Source organism: Epinephelus moara, chromosome 12 (assembly GCF_006386435.1).
Source record: "Epinephelus moara isolate mb chromosome 12, YSFRI_EMoa_1.0, whole genome shotgun sequence".
In the NCBI taxonomy this organism is placed as follows: Eukaryota; Metazoa; Chordata; class Actinopteri; order Perciformes; family Serranidae; genus Epinephelus; species Epinephelus moara.
The window spans coordinates 12,304,254-12,330,021 of record NC_065517.1 but is presented as its reverse complement, the minus strand read 5'-3'; the positions used below and the strand labels follow the sequence as shown (position 1 = coordinate 12,330,021).

The 25,768-nt window shown below is 41.6% G+C and overlaps 1 protein-coding gene across 2 annotated transcripts in view; it reads right to left on the bottom strand.

Moving 5' to 3' along the window:
• Nucleotides 1-1,228: 1,228 nt before the first annotated feature.
• Nucleotides 1,229-25,768, bottom strand: part of LOC126399104 (filamin-A-interacting protein 1) — a 47,054-nt gene continuing 22,514 nt past the window's right edge. For both annotated transcript variants that reach the window (XM_050058898.1, XM_050058897.1), the window contains 5 exons: nucleotides 22,678-22,945; nucleotides 17,967-18,140; nucleotides 16,066-16,244; nucleotides 4,345-7,111; nucleotides 1,229-2,391 (listed from right to left, as the gene is read on the bottom strand). In XM_050058898.1, coding sequence (XP_049914855.1) covers nucleotides 2,194-2,391; nucleotides 4,345-7,111; nucleotides 16,066-16,244; nucleotides 17,967-18,140; nucleotides 22,678-22,938 — 3,579 coding nt within the window. In that variant the 5' untranslated portion in view covers nucleotides 22,939-22,945 and the 3' untranslated portion in view covers nucleotides 1,229-2,193. The remainder of the gene's footprint in view (nucleotides 2,392-4,344; nucleotides 7,112-16,065; nucleotides 16,245-17,966; nucleotides 18,141-22,677; nucleotides 22,946-25,768) is intronic.

Genomic DNA, 25,768 nt, shown 5'->3' with positions numbered 1-25,768 from the left:
CTGTTTAATATCCCTCTTTCATGCCCTTGTTTCCTTACATCAGCAGCATTTCCAAGTCTCTCTTCCTCCCAGCTGTTTGGTTATTAGAGGCTAATTAAGAGTTCGTTGAGATCATTTCTTTTGGTCCCTGGTCTCCTTTCAGAACACACGATCCTGTACCTGCACCTGCACCTGCAGATTATTCTGGTTTATTGATTCTTGTTTAATCAAAGATTGTAGTTAGATGAGTATTAGAGGATGTGTGAGGCGGCTGCTGTGGCAATAACCTGATTTAAATGTTTAGAGATGTCAGATTTCTTCCTTATGAAAAAAAAAAAATCTTAGTCATTTTGTATTTTTGTACTTGTCCATGAGAGGGAGCTAAATGCTTACTGAAGCTTCTATGTAATGCTGAAAAAATCAGATATGATACACAGTAATATGTATTGCAACCACAGAAATGTTCATGTTATCATGTAGCAGGGGACAGCAACAATCTTCCTGATTTATCAGTGAGTCTGTAGAGTTCATCAGTAACTTAAACATATCGTTTAAGACAGTAGATATTTATGTAAACCTGGAATAAGACCATCTTCATGTTTATACCATTCTTCGTTCAAACCTTCACTATAAAATTATATCGCACAAGTAGAGTTTTTTATGACAACCTGTTTGTACAACCATGTGTAAAAAGTCAAATGAAATCATATCTATTGGCAAAATTCATGAAAAAAAACACCCAACTCTTTCACCCAGTGTTTTTCAATTTGCATACCCAACTCACCAAATTTACAAAAATGTATAATTACTCACTTCATTTCTGGTAGTATCTTGTTTGTCTGGAACCTGGAAATGTTTTAAATTGAATAAATATCTATCCATGCTTACAGTTTGGTTTTATTTATCCAGGGTTTGGTACTCACAGCATTAGAAAAAAAAAGAACAGCAACAATGTCTTTCCAGAAAAAATGTCTCTGTTGCTCTGGATGAGGAGTTTTCAGAGTCTGACTCTGGGCTGTGGATTCCCCAATGCTCCAACTTGGGCACTGTTTTTTAGCCTGCTTGTTCAAATTAAAAGTATGCCAAATTAGCCTTTAGCAGCTCCTTTTTACAATGTACCCATGAGCATACAGACAACTATCATGTGACTGGAGCACTTTGATACTGAAGAAAACTTAAAAACATGATAATCCTCAGGCAAATCCTGCAGTTAGAAGTGTTTTCTGATTTCTATGCATAGTTTTGGACATTTATTCGCAATGGACATCACAGATTATGACAACAACAGCATTGGTCTTACAGTTTCTAAAAATACATGTATATGTGTTGTATTTAAAATGGCCTACCATGGAATAGGCTACAGAATTTCTGTTATCACTAAAGTCTATCCATTCAGCATTTATTGAGATTAATGTACAAACTCAGTATTAGACACTGTACACTGTTCAAGTTAAATATAGGCCTTCCTTTTTTCATCCAAAACAACACATTGCCGAGACATGTACAGTAGGCCTGCTATCATTTTCACACAGGCCATGGAAACATCACATGAAACATAAGCTCAGACATTAGTTGATAAGGCTGTTGAGTTGTGCTTTGTTTATCAGCATGGCCAGGTTAATATTATGGAGGTTTCCTGGTTGATTCTCACCCACCATTTTTTAATACACACAAAGCTCACTCACACCAGAGACAAATGAGTTCTACAGAGCAATGCCGTACTTGGTTCAGATATAAATAATTTTTATTTTGGTGCCTGTCACAAATGATGACAATTCATACTGTCACAAACAATTCACAGTGCTCCAGTGACTGGAAACCTCCAAAAGCAATGTTGAAATAAACACATGCTATGAAAATGTAAATGATGAGAGCAAGTCTAAATCTACTGCCAAAAAATATCACCAGGATGAAGTTAAACATAATGCACAGATGCAAAAGAGACATGCAAAGAGATGCTTCGGTGGAAATTAAAATATAATGAAACACCTTAAAAACCTGCCCTTGAAATGACATAAAAGCTTTCCTGATAACATGTATAAACTGAAATAGTGTTTAGAAAGCTAAGCTGTTGTGAGAGGCGACATCACACAGAGTCCCATTTGTGTATTTATACTGATGTGGCCTGTGACTCGTATTTGGCAGCAGATTTGGTGGCAAACTCAATCATGAGGTGTTCACATTGAGTTGTTGCCATGGCAGCGTGTTTAGCCCTCAGCTCTTGCCTCCTGCTGCAGAGGCAGAGCCGCACAGCGTCGACTTCCTCAGCTCAATTTTCATCGACTGGCTCTCGGCCCGCGACTCTAACCTTGTCACCGTCGACACACCCAGAACCTTGCTGCTCGGTTTCATACCTTTTGACACTGGGATCCGTGTGGCAGCACTCCGAGCTGACTGCACATCCGAACTGGGCTGCAAAATAAATGACAAGGCAAAATAAAAAAAGGATCTGGATCACAGAAACACAAAAACACAGGAGGTGCAGGAGATGTTATGTTTATGCAGGAATTGCACATAAAGAAAAGGTGAGCTCCCCAGTGAGCATGGTTTTGGTTAGCCCTGTTCCAGGATCACTCTACTTCATATTACAGTCCATCCCCCATAACTCAGACATTTCTGACAGACATTTCAGCTCATAAAATTTGTAACAGGAAGATTTATGAAAATATGAACAAACAGGATAGTAGGCAATCTTCTTAGCAGCTTTTAAGGTGGAAAAAAATAATGTCAAGCTGTCCAAAGTAACAAAAAAGCATGACGTACTCTGAGCAGTGGTGTCTTCATACTGAATGCAAAGTGAGTGTAGCACATTGAGGTTACATATAAAGTCAATGCAAAGGTACGAATAGATATAAATTTGCATGGGCAACACAATTGACCTGAACACTCAAAATTTGCTCTATTCACTTAGTCCTGGGAGTTGAAATTTTCAACTTGGTGGTCTTTTCTTGTGGAAAGTAAACAACGGAATAAATAAAGCAGCAATTTGTTGCTGTGACAGTATAATAAATAGTAAGGTGTTGCCATCTTGGTTAATACTGGTTCAGAGCACAGAGCCCTTGTGTTAACTGTGATCACATCACTCGATTCCAGCAACCGGTTGTGCTTATCTGCGAACCAAGTTAGCCATAGCTGCCGTCACCATTTATTTAGCACAACCATTAGCACAGCTGCTATAAGGGCAAATATTCACCATAAGCAAATACTCCAAACAACACTCCAGCCGCCAAGTAATGTGTAAGGTGTAAACATCATAAGAAACATCTCATCGATTAATACAAACCACGCAAAATCAAAAGTGCTCCAGGATGTCTTTCTTACTTAATACAGCAGGGCCTCACCCACCAGATATATAAAGAAGGCTTACATTTTTTAGTCGTGGTGCTGTAAATGGCTTTAAGGGAAGAGACCTTTCTTTGTTGGAGTTAATCATTCATCCAATCATCCATCATTACCTATACCCACTTATTCTTGCAGGGTTGAGGGGGCCTATCTCAGCACACATATGGCGGTAGCCGGTCTATCACAGGGCTAACACACCTTTACACACAGAGGCAATTTAGAGTTGCCAGTTAACCTCACCCGCATATCTGGACTGTGGGAAGAAACTGGATAAACCCACACTGGCAAGAGAAGAACATACAAACTCTGCAGACCTGCTGCTCAGGACTAGATCGTGTATTTTGTTTTTTGTTTTTTCTCACCTTGTCAGTTGTTAAAAAAGATTGCCTACCATGCAGAAGGTTTTGGTTTAAGCGACTGAAATGTCCAAGTTACTGATGATGGTCCTGGAACAGGGCTAGCCTCTGACTCGGTGACAAATTATCAAGTCAGTGTTTTCTGGGTCTATTTAACACGAGTGTGTGAGAGTTAACTGGGGTTGGCCCTCTCAACTATTAACTGACATCAGGTTGGGTAATATTATGAGAGTTTGAACAGGGTGGCATGTCTGTAAATTGAAATTCTTAAAGTGAAAAAGTGAAAGATCCAAATGGGTCACTTTTTGCCCGTGTTTGGTTAAAGGGAGTGAATTTGTCAGTTGGTAAATTTTCTATACAAGACCCTTGGAAAGGCCTCTCTGGGATCTAATGCATGTCAGATCATTCCAGTGTTAGTTTCATACCAGTGAGATTGTATGTTTATAAATTCATTGTCTTATACCTGGAGAGAGTGCTATCTAGGGAGCACACACCACCTGATTTCATTTTGAAACATTTCAGAAGCAACTGCAATGTAAAAGATTAGACATTGTTCAGATATTTTTGTTTGTGGATTAAAGCAAAATGTCATCTATGCCTCTTTATGCTTGTGGCATATTCAGAAAGAAAGACAGATGGAGGGCATAATGATCTCTAAAGCTCTCACCACTGACTGTGTTGGCTTGGAGGATGCTGAGGTGATTGGTGTGATTGTTATGCTGCTTGTCATTTTGCTCTGAGTGGTCTTCCCCATTGAGGTCTGGCGTGGGGAGCGGAGAACCGTTCCTGTTGACATTTCCTTGCTGCTTTCTGAGCTTCTGAGTGTCAACACTGGATTACTGCAGCCCTCTGAAGGCCTCTTATACTGTGGACCCAAGTGAATGTGGATCTTGTTGTCCTCTGTTGTGATGATGTTGCTGTTGCCATTGTATTTCCTAAAAGGTGCCAGCCCAGGTTGCTTCTCTGGGGTCATCTTGATCACTGTGCGGCCAGCCGGAATGTCATGAGGCTCAGTTGAAGCGCATGCTTCAGCCACAGGAGTTGTACTGACTGTGATGATGGACACCGGTGACTGAAGGCTGTCAGAGCTGCAGCCATTGGTCTTCTCTGGACTCATGGCCCTGGAGATGGTGGTTATCGTGACAGGTGATTTGGCTCGATCGAGACCTCCTATGAACTCACAGGATTTGCTCTTTGATGCTACGGTTGTGGGCTTCGGGACGATTGTGATACGAGGTTTTTGAAGGCCGAGAGTTGGGATGATGGTGGTGCTGGAGAAGAAATCCTCAGCTCGAGGGCTGGTGATCTCCAAGGTGGCAGTGCTGTTCTCGTGATCTGGAGTCACTCGGATGTGCAGTGGTTGGCCTGGCCTGGTAATCTCAGGTGGATGGAGCAAGGATGCCCTATTTGTCTTGTCAGGAGTGGTCTGAGTGAGTGTGATGGCCTCCTTCTTTTTCAACCAGGGTGTCCAGGACTTTCTTGCACCGAGCTCTGCTGAAGCTGGAGGGTATCGTTCAAGAACTGTTGGCTTTTTCAGTCCCCGTTGTCTGAGGTTGCTCATTAAATGGTTTTCCTCAAGGACTGATTTCCGGATAAAGCCTGCCGTCGTCTCGTCTTCAGCAGGCTCACTGGCCATCACATCTGTCTGCACTGCTGTGGAAGTAACCGGGACACTGACCATCCTCGTTCCATTCATGCTGGGCCTCAAGGCACGACTGTAGCGCTTTGTGGCTTCCAGCTCTTTGGTAAGGTTGACAAAGTCATGGCTCATGCTCTTCTTCTTCTCTTCCTCTTCCATGAACCTCTGCTGGAGGACAGAATAATCCACCTGCAGCTGGGAGAGCTGGTCTTCCTTGTTCATCAGTTCATGGATTTTCTCCTTCAGGGCCTGGACGTCTGCCTGCAGCTCTCTGGTTTTGGACTCCTCCATCTTGCAGCGAATTCTAAGCTCAGCCTCTGGACTCATGACCTCGCCTTTCTCTATGGCTTTGTTTCTGGCAATCTGACTTTTCATTTCTTCCAACAGCTTTGAAAGGGTATTCGCTTTGTCCTGCTCTGTTCTGAATTTCTTCTCCAGTAGATCATACTCATCCTCTGTTTTCATTAAATCACCTTCTACCACCTCAAGTTGTTTGAGCCTGCTCTTTAGTCTTTCAATTTCTAGCGTGAGCTCTTTGACTTTGTTGTCGTCATCTGGATTTCTGTTATTGTCCTTGTTGGACCACTTTCTCTGCATTTCCCTCTCTGATTCCTCAAGTCCATCCATTCTTATTTTCATACTACCCAGTTTGGTATTCATCTCCCTACACCTTTCCTCTTCACTTACAAGTTTAGTTTTTAACTCCTCTTTCTCTTTAATGAGGGTTGACACTTTGACCTCCATTTCTGATTTGAATTTGAGAAGCTTTTTGCTCTCCTCAATCAGCTTCTCTGTGACCTCTGTAACCTTGCCCTGCTCTGCTTTGAACATCTTACTCAAATCATCACTTTTCTGTTCTTCCTGTTTAAGCCTCTCTGCCATATTTTTTCTTTCATCTACCAGTATAACTGTGAAGGATTTCAACTTCATAAGATCATCCTTTAGGACCATCTCTGCCTTTTCAAACTTTGACTCGGCGCTCTCAAGTTCTTTCAACCGAGTTTTCACCGTCTCCAGCTCACCAGCCAGATCCTTCACAACACGTTTCTCTTTTTCCAGGTTTGTATGAAGCTGAGAGCACTCTGTTTTGCTCCTGCTGAAAGCCCCCTCCAGTTTTTCCAGTTCAACCATTCTCTTCTGCAATTTGTCCACCTCCAGCCTCAGCTCCTTGCTGTGATTCTCCTCACTCTGCAGCTTTTTCCTCAGCTCCCTGCACTGAGTCTCTGTTTTGGTTATCTCCTCATCCTTGCCCTCCATCTCCAGCACTCTCTTCCGCAGATTCTCCAGCTCCGTCATGAGAGACGAATTCCCACACTCCCCTTTGCTGATCTTCTCCCTTAACTCCTGCAGGTCTTCGTCTGATTTTTGCAGCACCTTGTTGCTCTCCTCGAGCTCTTCAATCTTGTGTGCCAAACCAGCTAGCTTCAGCCTAAGCTGTCGGCTTTGGGACTCTTCGTTGGCCAGTTTGGCCGTCATCTCCTCGTGTTCCTGTGCAAACTTGGCCGCTTTGTGCTCCAGCTCAGCCTCCAACTTGAGGATCTTCTGTCCGTCCTCCTTTGCGGTGTCACTGACCGCTGTCAAACGCTGCTCTTTCTCTTGCAGCTTCTGAGTGAGGTCCTGGATCTTCTGGCTCTGCTGGTCAATCTGCTCGATATGCAGCTGCCGCTCGTCTACCAACATCAGGGCAAAGGACTTGAGCTTAACCAGCTCCGCTCTGACCTTCTCCAGCCTCCTGCTGTGTTCCTTGTCCTTACGAGCCTGGTAGGCCTTCTCCTGCTCCAACAACCTTTTGAGTCTAAGAAACAGAAGAAAACAAGATGTGAGTGGGTGTTAATTTGAAACATATTTTAACCAGAACATTGTGGCATTGCAGAAGATATCAATACTGAATTAATTTGACATCAAAATGTTTAGAAGTACACTTACAAACATGAATAATTAAATGCAGAAAAGGAAACATATCAGATGGGGGAAAGATGTTGCACATCTCTATGAAAGCCAGACCAGACTCAGAATGAGAGCAATAACCACCTGATCCAGGATGGGGAGACAGGCATGCAGAATAAAAGGCAACAACAGGATAAGCGAAGGAACAAAGGAAATAAAAAAGAGGCAGATAAAGGCCCAAATACTTGTGATTCTCACCGACAGAGCTGTCCTGTTTAGAGTTCAGTAAAGGGAAGAATTACAGCCACATGTCATGATCTCCATTAACACGCAGGTGTCTTGAGTTGAAAGCTTTAGTTATGTCTGCTGTGACTTACCCAACTGATCACAGTCAAGGCAGAAAATACCCCTGATAGAATTTCATTTGTGTGTATGCGTGTACAAAAACTGCACCTATACATCTGGTTGTATGCCAGGATGTGTCATCTAAGTGTCATCTAACCACATGTTATGGCAAAAGTGTTCAACTGTCTTGAATGTGCTTCACCCACTAGAACACAGAGCAAACAGCTTGTATGCAATTGTGCCATCTCTAAACCTCACCCAGTGTTCTGTCTGAACACTGTCAGAGGACAAAAGAACAGAGAAGAGATACTATCTCACTGCTGTACCTGTATGACATAGAATCTTGCACAACACACCGAATGACTGGGATAAAGCAGTAGTAAGAGGTACTGCAGAGCTGCCAACAAAGTTCAAGAGAATTCAGCTTCACGTTGGTAGATGTTTAACTAATCTCTGCAGGAGTCTCTGTGTGTGTCTGAGAGAGAGTCTGCTACAGTTTCCCTTTCATGTGGGTCACATCAGACAGGTTTCAACACAGCAAGTGTTCTGCAGGTTTGAATCAAAAAACGCAGATTCCAGATGTTTGCAGTCTGCTCCTCCTGTGTCAAAAACTTCCTCCCCCGAATCTCTGTTGAACTTACCAAAGAGTTGGGATGCAGAGCAGGTTGATCCATATCTGTTTTTAAAGCTAAGCAGGAGCCAAACTGCTGCTGCTGTTGCTGCTGCTGAGTCTCTCACGGAGCCAGAGAGTGAAGGAAGGAGGGGGCCCAGCACCGTGGGGAATTAAAGCCATCACATTCCAAACATGTCATCGCTGGACAATGAAAAAGGTGGATGTCGTCCTAAACAGCACTGCTCCGCTGGCTGGTGATGTCATCCACCCCTCCATATAGGGCCAAAGAGGCCCTGCCCTTGTTTGGACACCGAGGAAGAGGAGGGGTTCAGAAAGCTTTTCCTCTTTTTCTTTCTCCCGTTTTGTTTGGAGAGCCGACTGGGCGGCAGGTATGACATAACTCATGAAGCCACTTTTAAGTCTAAACATTTCTGTCCTTTTCCTAAAAATGCTGCTCCAGTTTTGACCTAATTGTCTCCTGTCTGTCTTAGAGCCAGCAGTGTCTCCATAGAAACGAGGCAACAATGCAAGGCGAGAGTTTTTGTTTTGGAGCAGACAATGCCAGACTTGCACAGCCTTTCTCATTATAATCCCCCTGTATCGTGCAAAGGGAGAAGGACGTGGATATAAATTCTCCATAGTGGCTGAATTGTATGTGTGTGAGATCATAGCTTCAGACAGCAGAGGAGGCCTGTGGTTTGCATTGCAGAGGCTCTCAAATGAGCCAAATATGAGCAGTGCAAAGAGCTTACAGATGCAGAGGGTCTCTATCATTGCTCCAAATACATGCTATACATAAATATCACCAGTACACAAAAGCACTTTTACATTAATTGCCTGTGTTTTTGTGGCTTAGATATTTGCACTTTTGTTGGCTGCCTGTAGTTTTGGAAAGAAGTCGATTCTTCTGTTGCACACATTTCAACTCTTGCTAGATAAAAGCCTCTAGGACATTTCCCCAATAATTTCCAGCGACAAGGCTTGTGGTTTTGTACAATCAGGAATAAATCAAATGACAACATGTTGATGCCATTTGTAGTAGAAGTTCAAGGAGAAACTACACCTAACAATATAACTCATGCAGGTGTAATAATTCAATTTTCATTTTTATATAATTTTCTTTTGAAGTCTTTTTGTTAAGGCTCAAAGATATAAGCACAGAAGAGCAACAATACAAATCATATCCCCATTATCCTCTTACCCAACTCTTCTCGATGTACGCTCCTTCCATATCAAACCCTCCCACTGCTGGCCAGACAAATATTAGAAAATGAGTAACAAATGGCCACATTTTGGAAAACCATCACTTTGGTCCAGACTGAAATTTCTCAACAACTTTCAACTGGATTGCCATGAAATTTTGAAGACAGATTAATGGTGTCCTGAGGATGAAGCCTACTGACTTTTAGTGTTCCCTTTCATGTTTCATCCAGCACCTCCATCAGGTTAGACTATTAAGTGTCCTTTGGTTAATGACCAAATATCTGCAGAACTAATGACATTCCCATCAGCCCTAGCTGCTGCATGTTAAGTCAGAGGATCACCAAAGTTATTACAGTTCATCAATATGAGTGTCTGAACCAAAGTACATGACAATCTGTCCTGTAGTTGTTTAGGTATTTCACTCAAAGCCACAAGTGTGAACCTCATGGTGGCACCAGAGGAAAAGTCATGAGTAGGCCTGTCACGATAAATAATTTTGACTTATTGTATGATATGACGTTCTTTCCAGAAGGCCCCAGGAAACAGGCGAACAGGAACCAGGTGGGCAGAAGCAGAGCTTGTGGTCGAAGATGGGAGGCAGAGTGAATTACCAAGGATCAGATGAAGCAAGTGAGCCAGAGACAGCAGGGTCGATACCGAGGAAGCAGTCGGGATGAGGCAAAGAACAATCTAGCAAGAAGTGTCTGTGAAGCGGGCGTCTTTATAGTGACAGGAGGTAATGATTCATAGGTAAGCTGCGTGGGCATGGAGGACTGGCAGGAGTGGGAATGAGTGGACAGGTGATAGGCTGGCAGGTAGGTGTGGTGACGAGGCAGGGTGAATGGAAAATTACTAAATGGGCTGAGGAGATGGCATGTACGGAGGACGAAAGGTGCCCAGTGTTACACTGGGACAATATATTGTCCAACAGAAGTATTTATCGTGACGAGCTTAGTCAGGAGATCACCAAAGTCAGTAGAATTCATCCTCTCAGTACCATGAATGTCTGTGTACAGAAGTAGAGGTCTTGTTACATGAGATGCACCAGAACTGACTTCAAACAAATTGGATGACACCATAACGTCTCAGTTCATACTCCTCTGTGATTAACTTATAAAAGTATGATCATCGTCAGTAATTCCTCTGCCATATATCTTAGCTTGCTCCCTTCTTTTGCTCAGGACACTGAGTATCAGTCATTATAACCTCATTGGCACACGATGGCTCTGCAGAAAGCTTCTCTCTGTGTGGGTCTATTCATAGCATCAGTGCTGACAGCAGCCTGTCAGAGAGAGCGAAGAGAGCCCCAAACACTCATAAAACGGAGCCCACAGCAAACACGTCAGACCCAGAGATGCTGATCTGCAGCTAATTATAGTAGCAATAATTACCGTCCTTATTAACATTCAGAGCAGACGAGTTGACAAGAACGCTTTGACACCGAGGATGCGCATTTGTTGTTGACTGTTAAGGGGATAAAAACAGGGTTTTTTTCAGGGTGCATTTTCACATGAATCAGAATTTTACCACTGTGAAATTACAGAGAATCAAGCCTACATTTTTCTGAAGGCAGACATGGTTAACTGGGTTAAATCATAAAACTTCTCAAACCACACTACCAGACTGGGATCAGGGGCCTCAGGGTGGCCTGGCACTAGAAAATCACTGTCCCATAAGAAAAAGCCTACAAATGTGAGTCGATGATGCCGTTGTGTGTTCTGCTGCAACCGTGTCTCCTAAAACTTTATATACCTCTACAACTACAACTAATTTGTAGTTTGAAAAGAAACATAATGCAGTTTAATAACATCACGAGGACATTTTGAATGAAGGTATTAGCAAAGTCAGAAAATGCCAACACATATGTTTTGGTTTCCTAAAATAGCAGCAACAGTGTGATTTTACCAGTCAGTAAGTTCACTTTCACTTAAAGGATCATACCATCGTCTCTTCAAGGTTTAGCTCCTCACACAGTTACAGGAAAGATTTAAAATTAAATCCTTTGCATTTGTTCAGACCACTAAAAAGTGGGCAGACTTTGAGTTTAGTTTAGTTAGATACAGAGCTACAGTGGAGTCCACTGCTGAGTGATCTGTTAGCTCCACACACACCTCCCCTACCTGGAGCACGTTTAATCTGAAAACAGTGTGCACCATTTTGCTACAGTTTCCAGGTTGAACATGTGTCCCTGAAATGGTGCACATGGCTTTGAGGTTCATTTCTCTGACTTGATTTCCTCATCCCGATGAGTGACACACAGCCACACGCCAACGCTGTCCAAAGCCAACCACAAAATGCACCACCAACATGTGCAAAATAGACATAAGAGCATTAATTTAGCCCATATTTAGCAGAGCTGACAGAGACGCGACTGGAAATGTCCGCACCTATGTCATTACAGAACATTGTGGAACATTTAGCAGCTAAAGAGCCGGATATTTCCCTTCAGAGTTGGTGGAGACCAAAAACTGAGTGAAAAGGAGAGTGAACATTAGACTTACATTCATCAGATGGACACAAGCACCACTACAAATAAGTGATTGTGTTATGCTGGCTGTGGAAATAAGCAAATGTTTGCTAAAAAGTTTAACTAATCAAATGAGAAGATAGTATGTCAGTGTTGTGTTTAAAGTGTGTTTCTGTTGGCAAGTGGCAAAAAAGTGGTAAAAAAAAATCGTCCTTGAGCTGATTCATTGCAGAGAAACATCAAGTCTGCATTAGTTTTTGTCCAAGTTACACAGAGTTTGAAAAGTCTGCAAAGAGCAGAGCCTTTACTGGATAGGGTTTAAAAGAGCAAAGACAAACTTTTAGACAGATAACCAGATTTTTCCTGAATAAAAGTTCAGTTTTGCAGCATTGCTAGAGTAAAATACTGACCTTTTTCAGCAGGTTTCTGACAAACCTTTTCTTGTGTAGTTTTATTTGCCTGTGACAGTTTGTTATGCAAACAGAGCCTTTAATCGTCCGGCATGATCTCTGCTGGGAATGACATCACGCTTGATCCATTCATTCATGATATCACCTGCAGTGAATCTGCACGCTGACTACAGCCAACAGGAATGTGTTATCAGACAGAGCTGAGAGCTGACAGCAGGGCTGGACCACATTTAAGCCAGGAGGGGCTGTATGTTGACAGCTAGAAATTAAAAGTACAGACTCCAAATCAGCCATAAAGTGAAATCAACATGTCTCTTAACTAAACAATCTTCAAAAACTGAACTGTATAACCTTCATAAGGAAGTATTCTCTTGCAGGGCTGTTGCTACATTAAAGTCTAGACTTCTCTGGGCCTGCAAACCACCAAATCAGTGCTCACTGGGAACACAATGAGCAGGTTCTTCAGAGAAGAAGATTTGACGGACGTTGTTACGAGCCGTACAGAGATATGAGACCCAGTGAAGGTAAATGAGGTGCAGTAAAGCATTATTCCACATTCAGGTGTTTGAAGTTTTATAGGTACAAGGTACTCAGTCACAAAGGAGGCAATGGGCAGCAACACCCTTATTCCCCCTTATTCACGCTGGGTCATTTCATTCCAATGAAAGAGCCACAATAGACATAATGATAACTTGCTAACTTACCATTAGCGTTAAATGAGTCAATTACCCATACAGCTTACGATATGTGGCAAATTCAATCAATTGTGGTCAAAACAATCATACTAAAAATAACCTTATGGGCATGTTGGTCATGGAGGTCGAATAGGATTAGCTGGAACAGCGTCATGTGGCTCAGTTTGTGCCAGTTTGTTTGTTTCCCATCTATAAATAGCCAGATCTATATATGGAAACTAAATTTCTTTCAGTGCACGCACAGAACAGACAGGAGATATTTGCTGAATTTAACAAGAACTGTATTGGATTAGACTCGCAGACTGCACCTTTAAGAGGCAGCTCAGGTTGCCTTGAGTTGGGTGACAGACAGCAATGCACACTCCTCTACACAAATGCACCTATTGTCACTAGGAATGTCTCATATTACCACTAACAAAGCTACAGACTAAACTAAAAGAATAATATAAAGACTAAAATGAAAGATGCTGTAAGGAGGATTTGAATTCTCCTGCAACACAGAAGCTGAAGGGTTTAAGTCGGTTGAGGCTGTGCATTGTGCCGTGTGTACTTGATGACTTGATAAAGCACGACTCATCAACTTTCCTATCATAACCATCATCCGAAACCGTGACGGTATGGGTCTTATCTGATGCCTTCTACCACACAAGTAAACAAACATCTGCAGAACATCCATGTTTTTCAAGGGCATTGAGTTTTTCCATCATTCAGTTTTTGCTATCAAGATATTCCAAGAATCTGATGAGAATCTTTCTCATCAGCCTCAGTAAAAGATTGTACTGCTGTATATTTTTCAGAACGGCAGAAATATTATGACAGCTCCGTGTGTGATCTCAGCAGCTACGTCCTAACTTGCTTCCACCAGGCAGATGGGTTTGATGTACTGAAAGTTTCTCAGATTGACATCTGGATTTCACCCCTGCTGTAGATTCATCACACTGTTATCAAGTTGGTTTTTTTATATCCGTTTGCCACGTTTCACTGGTTCTATGCTGTGATTTATCTTCTTCCTCTGTGCCATAGAGCTTCAGTGTTGTCCAAAAACTATTAAAAACATACAAGTTAGCCACACTGTTGCACTGTGTGCCATATTCCTTCTAGGGATGTCAGTTTCGGTTAATTTTGCTTTCAAAAGGCCGACATGGCTGTGGTTAGCACTGTCGCCTCACAGCAAGAGGGTTCCTGGTTAGAACCAAGGGTGGGGGAGCCCCTCTGTGTGGAGTGTGCATGTTCTCCCCGTGTCAGCGTGGGTTTTCTCCAGGTTCTCCGGTTTCCTCCCACAGTCCAAAGACATGCAGGTTAATGGGTGACTCTAAATTGTCCGTAGGTATGAATGTGAGTGTGAATGGTTGTCTGTCTCTATGTGTCAGCCCTGTGATAGTCTGGCGACCTGTCCAGGGTGTACCCTGCCTCTCACCCCCCCGCCCCCGCCGCCCCCCCGCGATCCTCAAGAGGAAAAGCGGTTATGGAAAATGAATGAATGAGTGAAAGACCGACACCCATTAACCGGTAAGTAACTGTTTAATTTTTAAGAAAAAAATAAAGACGTGAAATACAAGAAGCCCTTTCTATTAGTCAGGCACTCCTTTGATTCCGTTAGCTTGGGGCTTCAAAGCGCTATCAATTTAGAGGTAGCAATATTTTAATGTTTTGTGATGTAAATGTCTTGCCTTTTATTTATTTTTTTTGGCTTTGCTGACAGACAGCTGGCTGCTTTAACATGTATGTAATGTGCCTACCCTCTGGTCTCCACTGGTTTCTTGGCCCCTCTACATTGCACACCACGTGGGTCAGGAGGAGACTAACATTAGCTAGCTAGCGGCACCACTCATTTGACGATTACAGCTGGTAGTGCTATCCTGGTGGCAGAACACTTGACTGCGGAAACATTGCGCCCACCCTACAGTCTCCCTCCAGGTTGTCCTGGTGAGTAAGTGGCTTTATGTTGAACCACAAAACCCTTTTTGCTTTGTTTTCTTTGTTAGCATCATTAGCCATGATGACACTGCTAATGGTAGTAACATAGTCAACAATGCCAAAGGGGTTTCATGGCTCAAAACTAGGCTGCTTACTCACAGGGGACAGAGGGTGGGCACAATGTTTCCACAGCAAAAACTGCTAGCGATAATGGCCAAATGAGCGGCACTGTTAGCTAGCTAGCTCCTATCATACCTGGATGGTGCGAAGTGTAGTAAACTGAAGAGTAGCAAAATTAACCGATGGGTGTAACCAGTCACATATAACTGATTAATGGTTAATCGTTACCATTCCTAGTATGTTCATTATCATGTACACATACACACTGGAGTTTATATTGATTTAGTCCCAGATACACTGTCCTGCTGCCACAAATACTCACTGGAGCACCAAATGTGGATTAATCCACTGCTTAAAATAGTCCCCAACAAATGCACTATTTCCTCCTGTGTGTTTTTGATAAAAAAAAAAAAAATACAGTGACCAGCGGTTTTAAGAAATCAATGAGCCATTTTTAACAGTGAAACAATATATTTGTTGTTTTTAAAGAAAAACATCTTTACGAGGAAGAAGCTGAGAGCCACAGACTGGAAGTCTGAAAGTATTTAAAGATGGACTAAAACATTTTTGGTTTGGGTCTTTTTTTATGGGATTTTTTGACAGTGAGAAAAACATAAAATAATGCCTGCAATTATCTTTAACTTCTTTGAGAATGTTAGCTCCTTTTGTCAAATAGAAAAAAAACATGTTACCAGATACAAGTTTCCTGATATCATACTTTGTTTGCACGTAAACTCAGTGGTAAAACCTTCTAACAACAGTGTTTGCCAACTGGTGGGTCGCAGTCCAAAAGCAGGTCGTGGGCACCATTGTGAACGGATCGCAAGTGACTTGCAAACATGTCAACACACTTTGTTTTAAAGTTCAGTTCATTTCCAGCACAGAGCATTTATTTTGAAGTGCCATTTTCTGCTGTAGAGTGAGTGACTAAGTGACAGCTACTTGACAGGCAACATAGCTAAATGCAAGTATGATCCTAAATGTATTGAACCGTGGGACCTTGAACTAATGACTAAGGAGAAATCTAGACCTAGTGGCTGGAACAGTTGGGAACTACTGTACTAACACACACACACACACGCTCCCCCTCACCTCTCCCTCTCCTGCTCCAGCAGGTTGGTGAAGTCGTCGCTCTTGTTCATAAAGTCGGTGTGTTTGCGTTTCTCGTTGTCCAGCTCCATGACGGTGCGGCGGTGACATTTCTCTGCCAGCAGCAGCTGCTCCAACATCCGTCTGTACGTCTCCTTCTGTTTGTCCTCCAGACGGTCCAACTGATGGGAAACACGTCAACACTCATTATTAACAACAACTCACACCCTGACAACACATCTGCCGACACAGTATCCCAAAACCATTAGCTACGGCTATGGTGATGTGGTGTTTGTGGGCTAACAATGAGCAGAGAGTCTTTATTCAAATGCTCTCGCTGCACATTTGTTCGGCCTTTTTACGACACCCTGCAGATTTCACTGAGCATGGAAAATTACATTTTCAAGTAGAAACCACTGTCATTCAACACACAAAAGAGCATGATTTCACATGCAGGAACCCTGGTACAAATGCACCACCAAAATAAAAGGATATTGGTACTCCATCTATTATCTGTGACAGCTACCTGCTCTCCAAACTCTCTGAAACCACTCTGATTACAGTATATTTAATCACTCAACTGTAAAAAGAAAATCCTCATTTTGGTAGATGTAGAATTTAGCTCCTTCCTGTTTTTTTCTGTTGGTAAGGAGTTCCCAATGGAGGACACTGAGGTCATGCTTCAGTTTGTGGTCTTTTTTGGGAATTTAACAAGCTTGGGAGAGTTTACAATGTACAGTTAAAACTTTTAGATTGATTCTGGTACTTTTCCACCAGCACTCAAAACCTCTCCAACTGAAGTTCATTGCGGGCGAGTGGGGAGCGCTTTGAATAGTATGTAGTCATGGTGATGAAAAAAGGGATATAAATACTTAATTTTACAGGTCTGTAACTTCCTAATAATTCCCTTGAAAGTTTCCTGGAAAGAATCTGGCATCCTTCAATTAAAAGTACTAATACCACACTGTGAAAGTACTTTACAACAAATAAAAGTCCTGCATTCAAAACCTTACTTAAGTAAAACTACGGAAGTATAATCAGCAAAATGTACTTATAATACTTACTTATGTACTTACTGTCATACAGTATGAAAAGTAAAAGTAATCATTGTGCAGTAACATGTTCACTGTCAGTGTTTTACTATTATATCTGATGCTCCTGGATTAATATTACTGCTGCATTAATGTGTATGCTGCATTTTACTACTGTAGATTTTTAAGGCTGTGCTCATTTTAAACTCCTTTATATAGTGTTAGGTAGTTTAACCTACAGCAGTGCATCACATTCTACAAGATCATCATATGTTTGTAGCGTCCCTGTCCTGTGAGAACAGCGCATCTATAAACCCACAGCCCAACACATAAAGGAACACTTCATCCTTCAGTTCATTGCAACCATTCAAAATCAACACAGCTGGAGATACATAAATTTCCTCAGATGGGAGGGGGATAAAAACCATTATCTGAAAAGTAACTAAAGCTGTCATACAGATGTAATGGAGTAAAGAGTACAATATTTTCCTGTGAGATTTAGTGGAGTAGACACATTAAGATGCATAAAATGGAAATACTCAAGTAAAGGTATACCTCGACTTGTACTTAACTACAGTACTGAAGTAAATATATTTTGTTACTTTCCACCACTGAAGTGTTGAAGAGTGACAAACTTTTCAGACTGTAAATTTTATGTGAATATTCTTTTAATTCTCCATTTAAATACAGAAAGAATAGAAGATATAAGCTACTGTATATGATCACCTACTGTCACCATGAAAAGTCCAAGCAGACTGATTTTGAGACTTGTGGATTCACAAGCAGGAGTAAATCCACTGTTTCATGACTCCTGACTGAGTCTTTCAGTCAGTCTAATCCCAACTAAATCCTTTCAATATATTCTCCTCTCACCTCGGCCATTGGTTTCTCATACACGTCCTCAGTGCTGTTGTTGCTGAGGGTGAGCAGTCCGTCTCTCTGCAGGGCCTGCAGGGGTTTGGTGGGGACAGCTGAGGCGTAGTGAGCCTCCAGACTCTCTGGTCTGGTTCTGTCTGATTTCAGCAGGCCGATGATGTCCTCTCTGGCCTGAAGAGACACAAAAGAGATTTTAATGTTTTTTTCTTTAATGCTAGTTTTGTGTGAGTTTAATGGTTATTTTGTGTATTTGTTCAGCGTTGGACCTTTGAACACTGCAGTGGTGCTTAGTATTATGTTTTTATTTCATTATAAGTAATTTATTATTATTACCAGAATTGAGTCTGAGCCTTTCCACTTAAAAAACAAAACAAAGCAAAGATTTTTGATGATATTGAGGGTTGTTTCCCTGTTGTTACACGGTCATAAGCACTTCAGAACTGATAATGAGGCTGTATAACAATAATAATGATAAGAAGAAGAATAGGCAGAAGAAGAAGAAAGTGCTTTGCGAATAAAAGCTCCTTTGCATGCGTCACACATCCCAAGAAATTAAAAATCTACAACATTAATAGTAACAAATGGTAAAACATAATCCATAAAAAGAAACATTCAACAGGGCCAGCTCAAAAATAAGATGTGTAAAAACAAAATTTAGGCAAGAAAGCAAGAAAGAAAGAAAGAAAGAAAGAAAGAAAGAAGAAGAAAGGTGGCTTCAATCCACAAAAAAACAACAGTATTTTATAATCCAAATAAACGATGCACATGACCCTCATACGGAAACACTATGAATTCCCAAAGATGAACAGCCCAGTGTTGAATAGCTTTTAAAAAGATCCACTGTTTCTGTTTCAGCCTTTATGTAGGTGTTTTACTTCTAGAATATTTGCACAGATATGCTCAGACATCAGCTGAGTAATAATCCCAGCTAACATCATCTGAATGTGATGCTGCGCCCACGTGGATCCAGGATATTACCTCATCGACTACTTTCACACTGACATCACAGATAAATCACAGACAAAGAGAAAGGCATGTTTCCACCAGCAGAGGGAGCTGTTTTCTTCACTCCACTCTGCCTGGTGTCTCTTGTCACACACCAAGACACCAAGAACTTTATCCGTATATATATAGATTGAATGCAAAAAGGTAAATCAACCAAAAAAGCATTACACCGGTTTTCAGCACGTCCACAGAATTACCCAAAACTAGATACACCTGCAAAGGGACTTTAAAATGCCTGAGGCATCGATCTGCTGATGCTACAGTCGATGGTCGAACAAAGATGTAATGGCCTCATCAGTTAATCTAACATATCAGGTGTGGTCACTAATATAAATCTTACTGATGATTGCTGTTTATCTGAAAAAGTGAGGCTAGTAAATAATGTTTAAAGAATAGGTCTGCTGTTACTCAGTTCCCTTTAAAACGACCATACCAGCAATGAGATAGTTCGTCTCTCAATACTTTCTGTCTGTGACACCTGGTCCTAAGTTCATTGGTTTCTACTGCAGATGTAAAAATCTAAAAACACAACATGTAGTTTCATGTTTAAGAAGTCTCAGTAATTTTCTTAAACAGCTGATTGCTGTAGTTTTTTTTTTTAAACAAACAGGAGGAAGTAGTGCGTTTTTTGGGGGGACTATTTTTAGTGGTGGATTAATCTACATTTGGTGCTCTAGTGAGTATTTGGGGCAGCAGCATGGTCTATGTTGGACTGAGTCAAAATAAATGACAATGTGTGTGTTCATGGTAATGAAGGAACATGTCAGTGCAAAAGTGGTGTGCTCATTGATGTGTTTTTAATAGTATTTGGACAACAGCAGAGCTCTATGGCACAGAGGAAGTTGCTACATCAGGCTTTGATACACACACACAATACTTGTTAGTGGACACATTCACTGTTGGTTTCAGACTTTTCGTGGGATTTGTAGATAAAAATAAAACTATAGAATATCACCAGACTCAACATCAGCTGCAGCAAATGTTTCTTTTTTGTTAGTAGATTTTATGTATTGTCCTGAAACACACTTTTTACCATTTAGACATTATAGAGGTGATGACAATGATCTTATTGTGACGTTCCTAAATACAGAGTCTGGTTTTACCATTTTCCCATCATGTGAAACAAAGCCGAACAAAAGCAGCACTTCCTGTGTGAAATGTCGCTCTGTGATGTGTATTTCTCTGTCCCATCGCTAATGGAAAATATTTAACACACCCAAACAGATAATGCAGGCTGGAAACAGAGGGTGAGGCAGCAGCATCCTGCCTCTCTGGAGAGGACTTTATAAATGTGCCTCCATTAGAAAATCATTATCAGACTGGAACCCAGCGGCCGCCAGTGGGCTGTTTCCACACCGGCAAAGGTTATTTTCAAAATCTAAGCCATTGCACACTGAGACACGTCAATATGTCTCAACACTCATGATTAACTCTGCTGTATTTATGGTTTTATAAGCTGCAGGTGCTGCAGCTCCATGAAAAAAACTATACAGTGGATGTTTCTGAAAAAGATGATAAATGACTACAGTAAATCAACTGTTTTCAGTATTCCCTCGTCTTCAGTTGGCATGGTAACCAAGCTGAAGTCTGAGGAAGAGCATGGTGCTTGAGACGTTACACAGCATTAAAATCCCCCTAATGGGAGCTACTTGGTGTGCGGATCTATTTGTTTCAGCCACGGTAAGCTGTCCAATGAGCAGTCGTCTCAATCAATAACTAAGCTCCAAGACTCCCCGGCTCTCACTGTGACGGAACTGTACCTGAGCAGGCTGGTCATTAAAAAGGCAGAAAGCTGTTTAAGTCTAGTGACTCAATATTTACTTCACCAGCTGCTGAAATTTCTGGGATTTAGAAAATCACTCCTCAGTGTGTACACCTACTTTTAATTCTTCAGTGGAGAAAGCCCAGATCTACCTACACATATTTTAAAGTCTTCCTACACTTAAAGATGTGTTTTTCTTCTTATTATGTCCCCTATAATGTCCATCCTTGACTATACTGACTTGTATTTATACAAAGTAGAGAGGTGTTTACAGATTCCTCTACTGCACTTTCCTAAAATCTGAGATTCAAACATAGCTGCAAGCTGGATTAGGTACGTCACTAATACAGAAGCCAATCGGTGTCTAGTGCAGGAAATGCATATCAACAGTGGGACAGACAACACCGACAAAGAAACCTGATACCTCCAATGCAGAGCGGACTCGTCAATACAGAGAGCAGAGTTAGCATTAGCACAGTGAAAGTTTTGACAAAAAACATGGTAGAGAGCTAGCATGCTTGGGGATGGTAGCTTGTTTGCTCATAAAGACTGTAAATTATGATGTTATTGGTATATTTTCCACTTTCTTGCGTTCTATGCCCGTCTACAGACTCACCAGCAACCAGTCAGCATCTCTTATGTGGGGCAGTTTATATTTTTCATGGCCAGTATCATACATCTTTGCTATATGTTGAGGCTACAACTTTGCCGGTCAATGTTCACCAAAGTTACAATGTGGAGATGAGATTTTGCTTTGATGGACGGGAATGTTTTATTCGACCCTCTGCTCACCTTGAATGAAGTTAATGGTAGGCAAATGTTTGCTAGTGTTAATTTCGCTCATGCGTGACCAAAACCTTACTCAATGAAGAAGAAAGCAAAACATTTTCACTCCGACCTCGCCACATATTGCTGCTTAGTCGTGGACTTTCCACATTGATATATGATGTGCAAGGTAGCCTGGGTTGATGTTCTGGGATGCTGTGTCAATTTCTGCATTGTGTCTTTTCAAAATACACTTCTGTTTTCACAGGAAATGTACAGTTTGCATACAGTCTCTTTCAAATTAAATGTACGACAGCGGTAGAACACTGACAGCAATTCAACACCACCCTTCAACAACAAAAGAGTTTGGCTTTATAGCCTACGGGACCATTCATACGGGAAGCAAACATCGGCCTCCCAGGTGAAAGTTGGCGATGCACCACCCCTCCCACCCACCCTACTAGGACTCTGCCTCGCCTTAACTTACGTTGTTGTCTGCCTGCGTTTCCCCTGACGCCATCAGTACACTGGTACACACTGACAGCATCTGGCTGTGTATCATCCAAACATGAAAGGACAGCTTTTTCGTCAGTGTCTGACGACGGAATTCCTTGCTCAAGCACCAGTATTCAGCGATTTCAGAATGAGACCAGGTTAGAAAAAGAGTAGCTCTGCGCTCGCCCCATTTGAACGCTTTCTTTAATTTTATGTGGGAAAACCACGTTAAACATAGTAAGTATACATTCTTTAAAATGCTTCTGTAAGAGGACTTTAAACTTCCATCGTTTGAGCTACAGTAATGTTAACCACCACAAAAACAAGTTGTAGACCAGTTACAGCAGAGCTGGCTTTATGTTAGATCTACAATGATTAGGTCTGTGTTTGTTTAGTTACAGAATTTCAGAAGCTTGTGGACCCAAACCTGAATCTCCTTTATTTTCCACCACTGCCTTCATAGGATAACATTATCATCCCACTGCAGTTGTGTTTGTGTAAAAACACTATCCTTTAGGGTCTCCACCAACTCCTGAGAAAAATATGTCTCTGTAGCTGCTATAAATTCTCCACTGTGTTCAATAGCTAGTCTCTAACAGTGTCATTCTGCTGTTTGATGTTGTGCTGGTACTGTACAGTGAGTTTATCAGAGCTTTTTTGTGAAGTAAATCTGATTCGTACCTGAACTTCTCCTTCCATGATTCCCAGCAGGTGCAGCAGGTCCGTCTTTGACAGATCCAACGCTGCTGCCTTCCTGCTCTCTGCAGGTTTCTGGGGTTTCTTAGCTGACCCTGCTGTTCTCCCATCCTTCTCCTCCCGCTGGACCTTCATCTTCCTCTTTGTGAGCTCGGGTGTGTTCTCCTCTTCCTGCTTGATGAAACCTTTAGTGGGCTGGATGCGTCCGTCATCTGGACCATCCATGGTGCAGTTCCTGGATCGCATTTTCTACCTGTGAGTGCAAACGGAATGGGTGTCAGTACATGAAACGCTAGTCTTGGAAAAGAGGATGTTTTAAGGGCAGCTGTAATCTGTATCTATACCATCATTTTAGATTATTTTCCTCTGTTTCAAGCAGCCACTGGTTGTAATTAATTTCAGGAAACTCACTAGTGATGTGTTCATAAACAAATTCCTTATTATCCTAACCCAGTGTGTCCATATTTTCTAGGTGTTTCTCTTCTTCGCTTTATTTTCCTGTAATGTTCTGGCAGTCCAGTCTTTTGAATGTACCACAGAAATTCATTAACATGTGATGATAGCAGGACTTTGACATGATGGATTACCTATCTTACCTATCAAAGTTTCAACTTCTGCAAGATGGTTTCCATTGCAAACTTGAATTATCTTGTACCAGGAGCTGCCTGGAGATAAAAATACTACTAATGATAATAATAATAGTGAGTTTTGGAACATGAGTGGCAGATATTTGAAACAGAGTAGTACTTAGTTGGTAAAACATACAAAAGCACCATCATCAGTCTTCCACCATTGGTTGGTTATAAATTTTAAGCTGTAGACGCTTTATGAGCACAAACAAATGATGATGAAATCGACAGCTGGGCAGGATCATGATGGGGGTCCTGACAAAAGAACAAGTTATTGGATCTGAACAAGGCCAAAGTTCCCCGAGGCATCAGGTCTGGATGAAAGCAGGTCGTGACTCAGCCAGAGAGAATCCTGGCAGTGGAGTGGTAGCAACCACGTTACCTCGGCCTGTTATTAATAGTTGTTTCAGGGGAGATGCCAAGATCTCCCACGCGTCAGAACCACAGACCTGTCTTCATTCTGACGGTCAGCCCCAGTGAACTGGGAGAGTGACTGGAAGAGGCACTGGGAGAGCTGGTGGACAAAATCTAAAGCCAAGAAAAGCCTGAAACAGCAGCTGGAAGGTTTGGGCTTCAGAGGAGGAATCTTTTTAGTGTCTCCAGTCAATAACAAGCTTTGTCATGTGCAGTGGGCTGGCAGCAGCCTTTATTTTATCTAATTTACTGTGCATCCGCTCAGAGAGAACGCTGCAGAATGCTTTTTGCTTTATTAGATTTAGAAAAAATGGAGCGTTTCAGGCCTAAATTGGCTCCTCATAATGTACAGATGAAGAGGTGATTGGTGTGTGAAAGTTGCTACTTAAAACACTGCTTTCAGGAAGATGGAAAAAGGAAGAGAATTTGATATAAAAAACACAAGATATTAATAAGGTTGTTTTTTATCTAGATATAATACAGTGTTGAAATAACTAATGAGTTAAAGCACAAAAGTTACTTTTTTTTTTAATCTGCAGGATTCTAACATCCATTTTTTCAGTGCTTATTGCTGAAATAAACCCAGTTTTCCAAAGAACTTAAAAATAAATTGATTTTCTGTTAAGAACATTAATGCCATGTTTACTTAAAAGTTTCAGATGTATCATAGATATGTCATAAAATCAAGTTGTTGTTTTTTACACTAGAACACCTATTGGATAATTTAAATTATTATTATTATTTTATTGAAATAACATTATTAAGACCCTTAAAAGAGGAGCGTCGTTCTGCACCTGAAAAAGTGAGTAAACAGTGAGTATAAGGTCTGTAAATAGAGACGGTTTGTTTACAGGTTGTGTAAAAGTTCTCATCCAGGTTGCCAAGTGTTACATCAAAAATTTCTGCAGGTCTCAATGGAACCGAGGCTCCACATGCCAGCGCGATGTCGTATCACGTCCCAGATAAGCAAACTGATCTGTATAAACAGTTTACCTTCACAAGAGAGGAACTCTGATTCATGGAGTCATTTCACAGAGTAACCTTATCAGCGTTACACCATGATGAAGAAGAGTCGAGCACTGATGATAGATTCCACTCTGAGTGTTTGATCGTCACAAAAACAGTCCACTCTGCTAGTGCAAAGACATACATGGCATCTTGGAAATGGATATTAAATTTGTAACTTTTTGTTATTTTAAACCTCTGCCTAATTGTCCTTTACGGCCAGTAGCTTGGGGCATCTTGTGCCTTTGGTCTCGGGCTGCTTAATGCTACAGCATACAATGATATTTAAGACAACACGTATTTCAAACTTTGTGTCAACAGTTTGTGTTATCCCTTTCCTGCGTCAACATGACAATACCCCCATGTGCACAAATCCACTTCCATAAATAAAACCCAGTTGGTGCAGCCCTGACCTCAACCCCATCCAACAGCTTTGGGATGAAGTTGAAAACGTACTGTGGGCCAGACCTGATCACCCAACATCAGTGGAGGACCTCCCTAATGTTCTTGTGGAAAATCCATGCAGCCAGGTTTTAGAATAAGATGTTAAACAATCATATATGAGTGTATTGCCCCTGCGTCCACACACTTTTGTCCGTGTACATGCTGGACCCATGATTATAATGCAGTTTACTATCTAAGCTTTTGATATAAGGGCTGTAAATGCGCAATGTCTAACAAGAGTGTAGCATGTATTTTGAGGCTTTTAAAGATTAGTTTATATTATAATGTCGGCAACCACTGCGGTGAAAGATGGCTTAAAAACACTTGAAACTCCTATGGAAGAAATGTAAATAAACCGTAAATATAACCCACCAAATAAAATTGTAGATTGCATCTTTAGTCCTCTCTGGGGAGAGATATTTATGGAGACGCGATGAGGCTAAACTGGTCTCTGATTTACGCTTGAGACCGGATAAAACCTCAGACAGCTGTGGCCCGTGGTCGACACACGAGATCTACAGTGGATAAGTAGGCAGAGGAGGTATGTTGGCAGTGGTGGTTAGAAAGCTCGTCCACTCATGAGA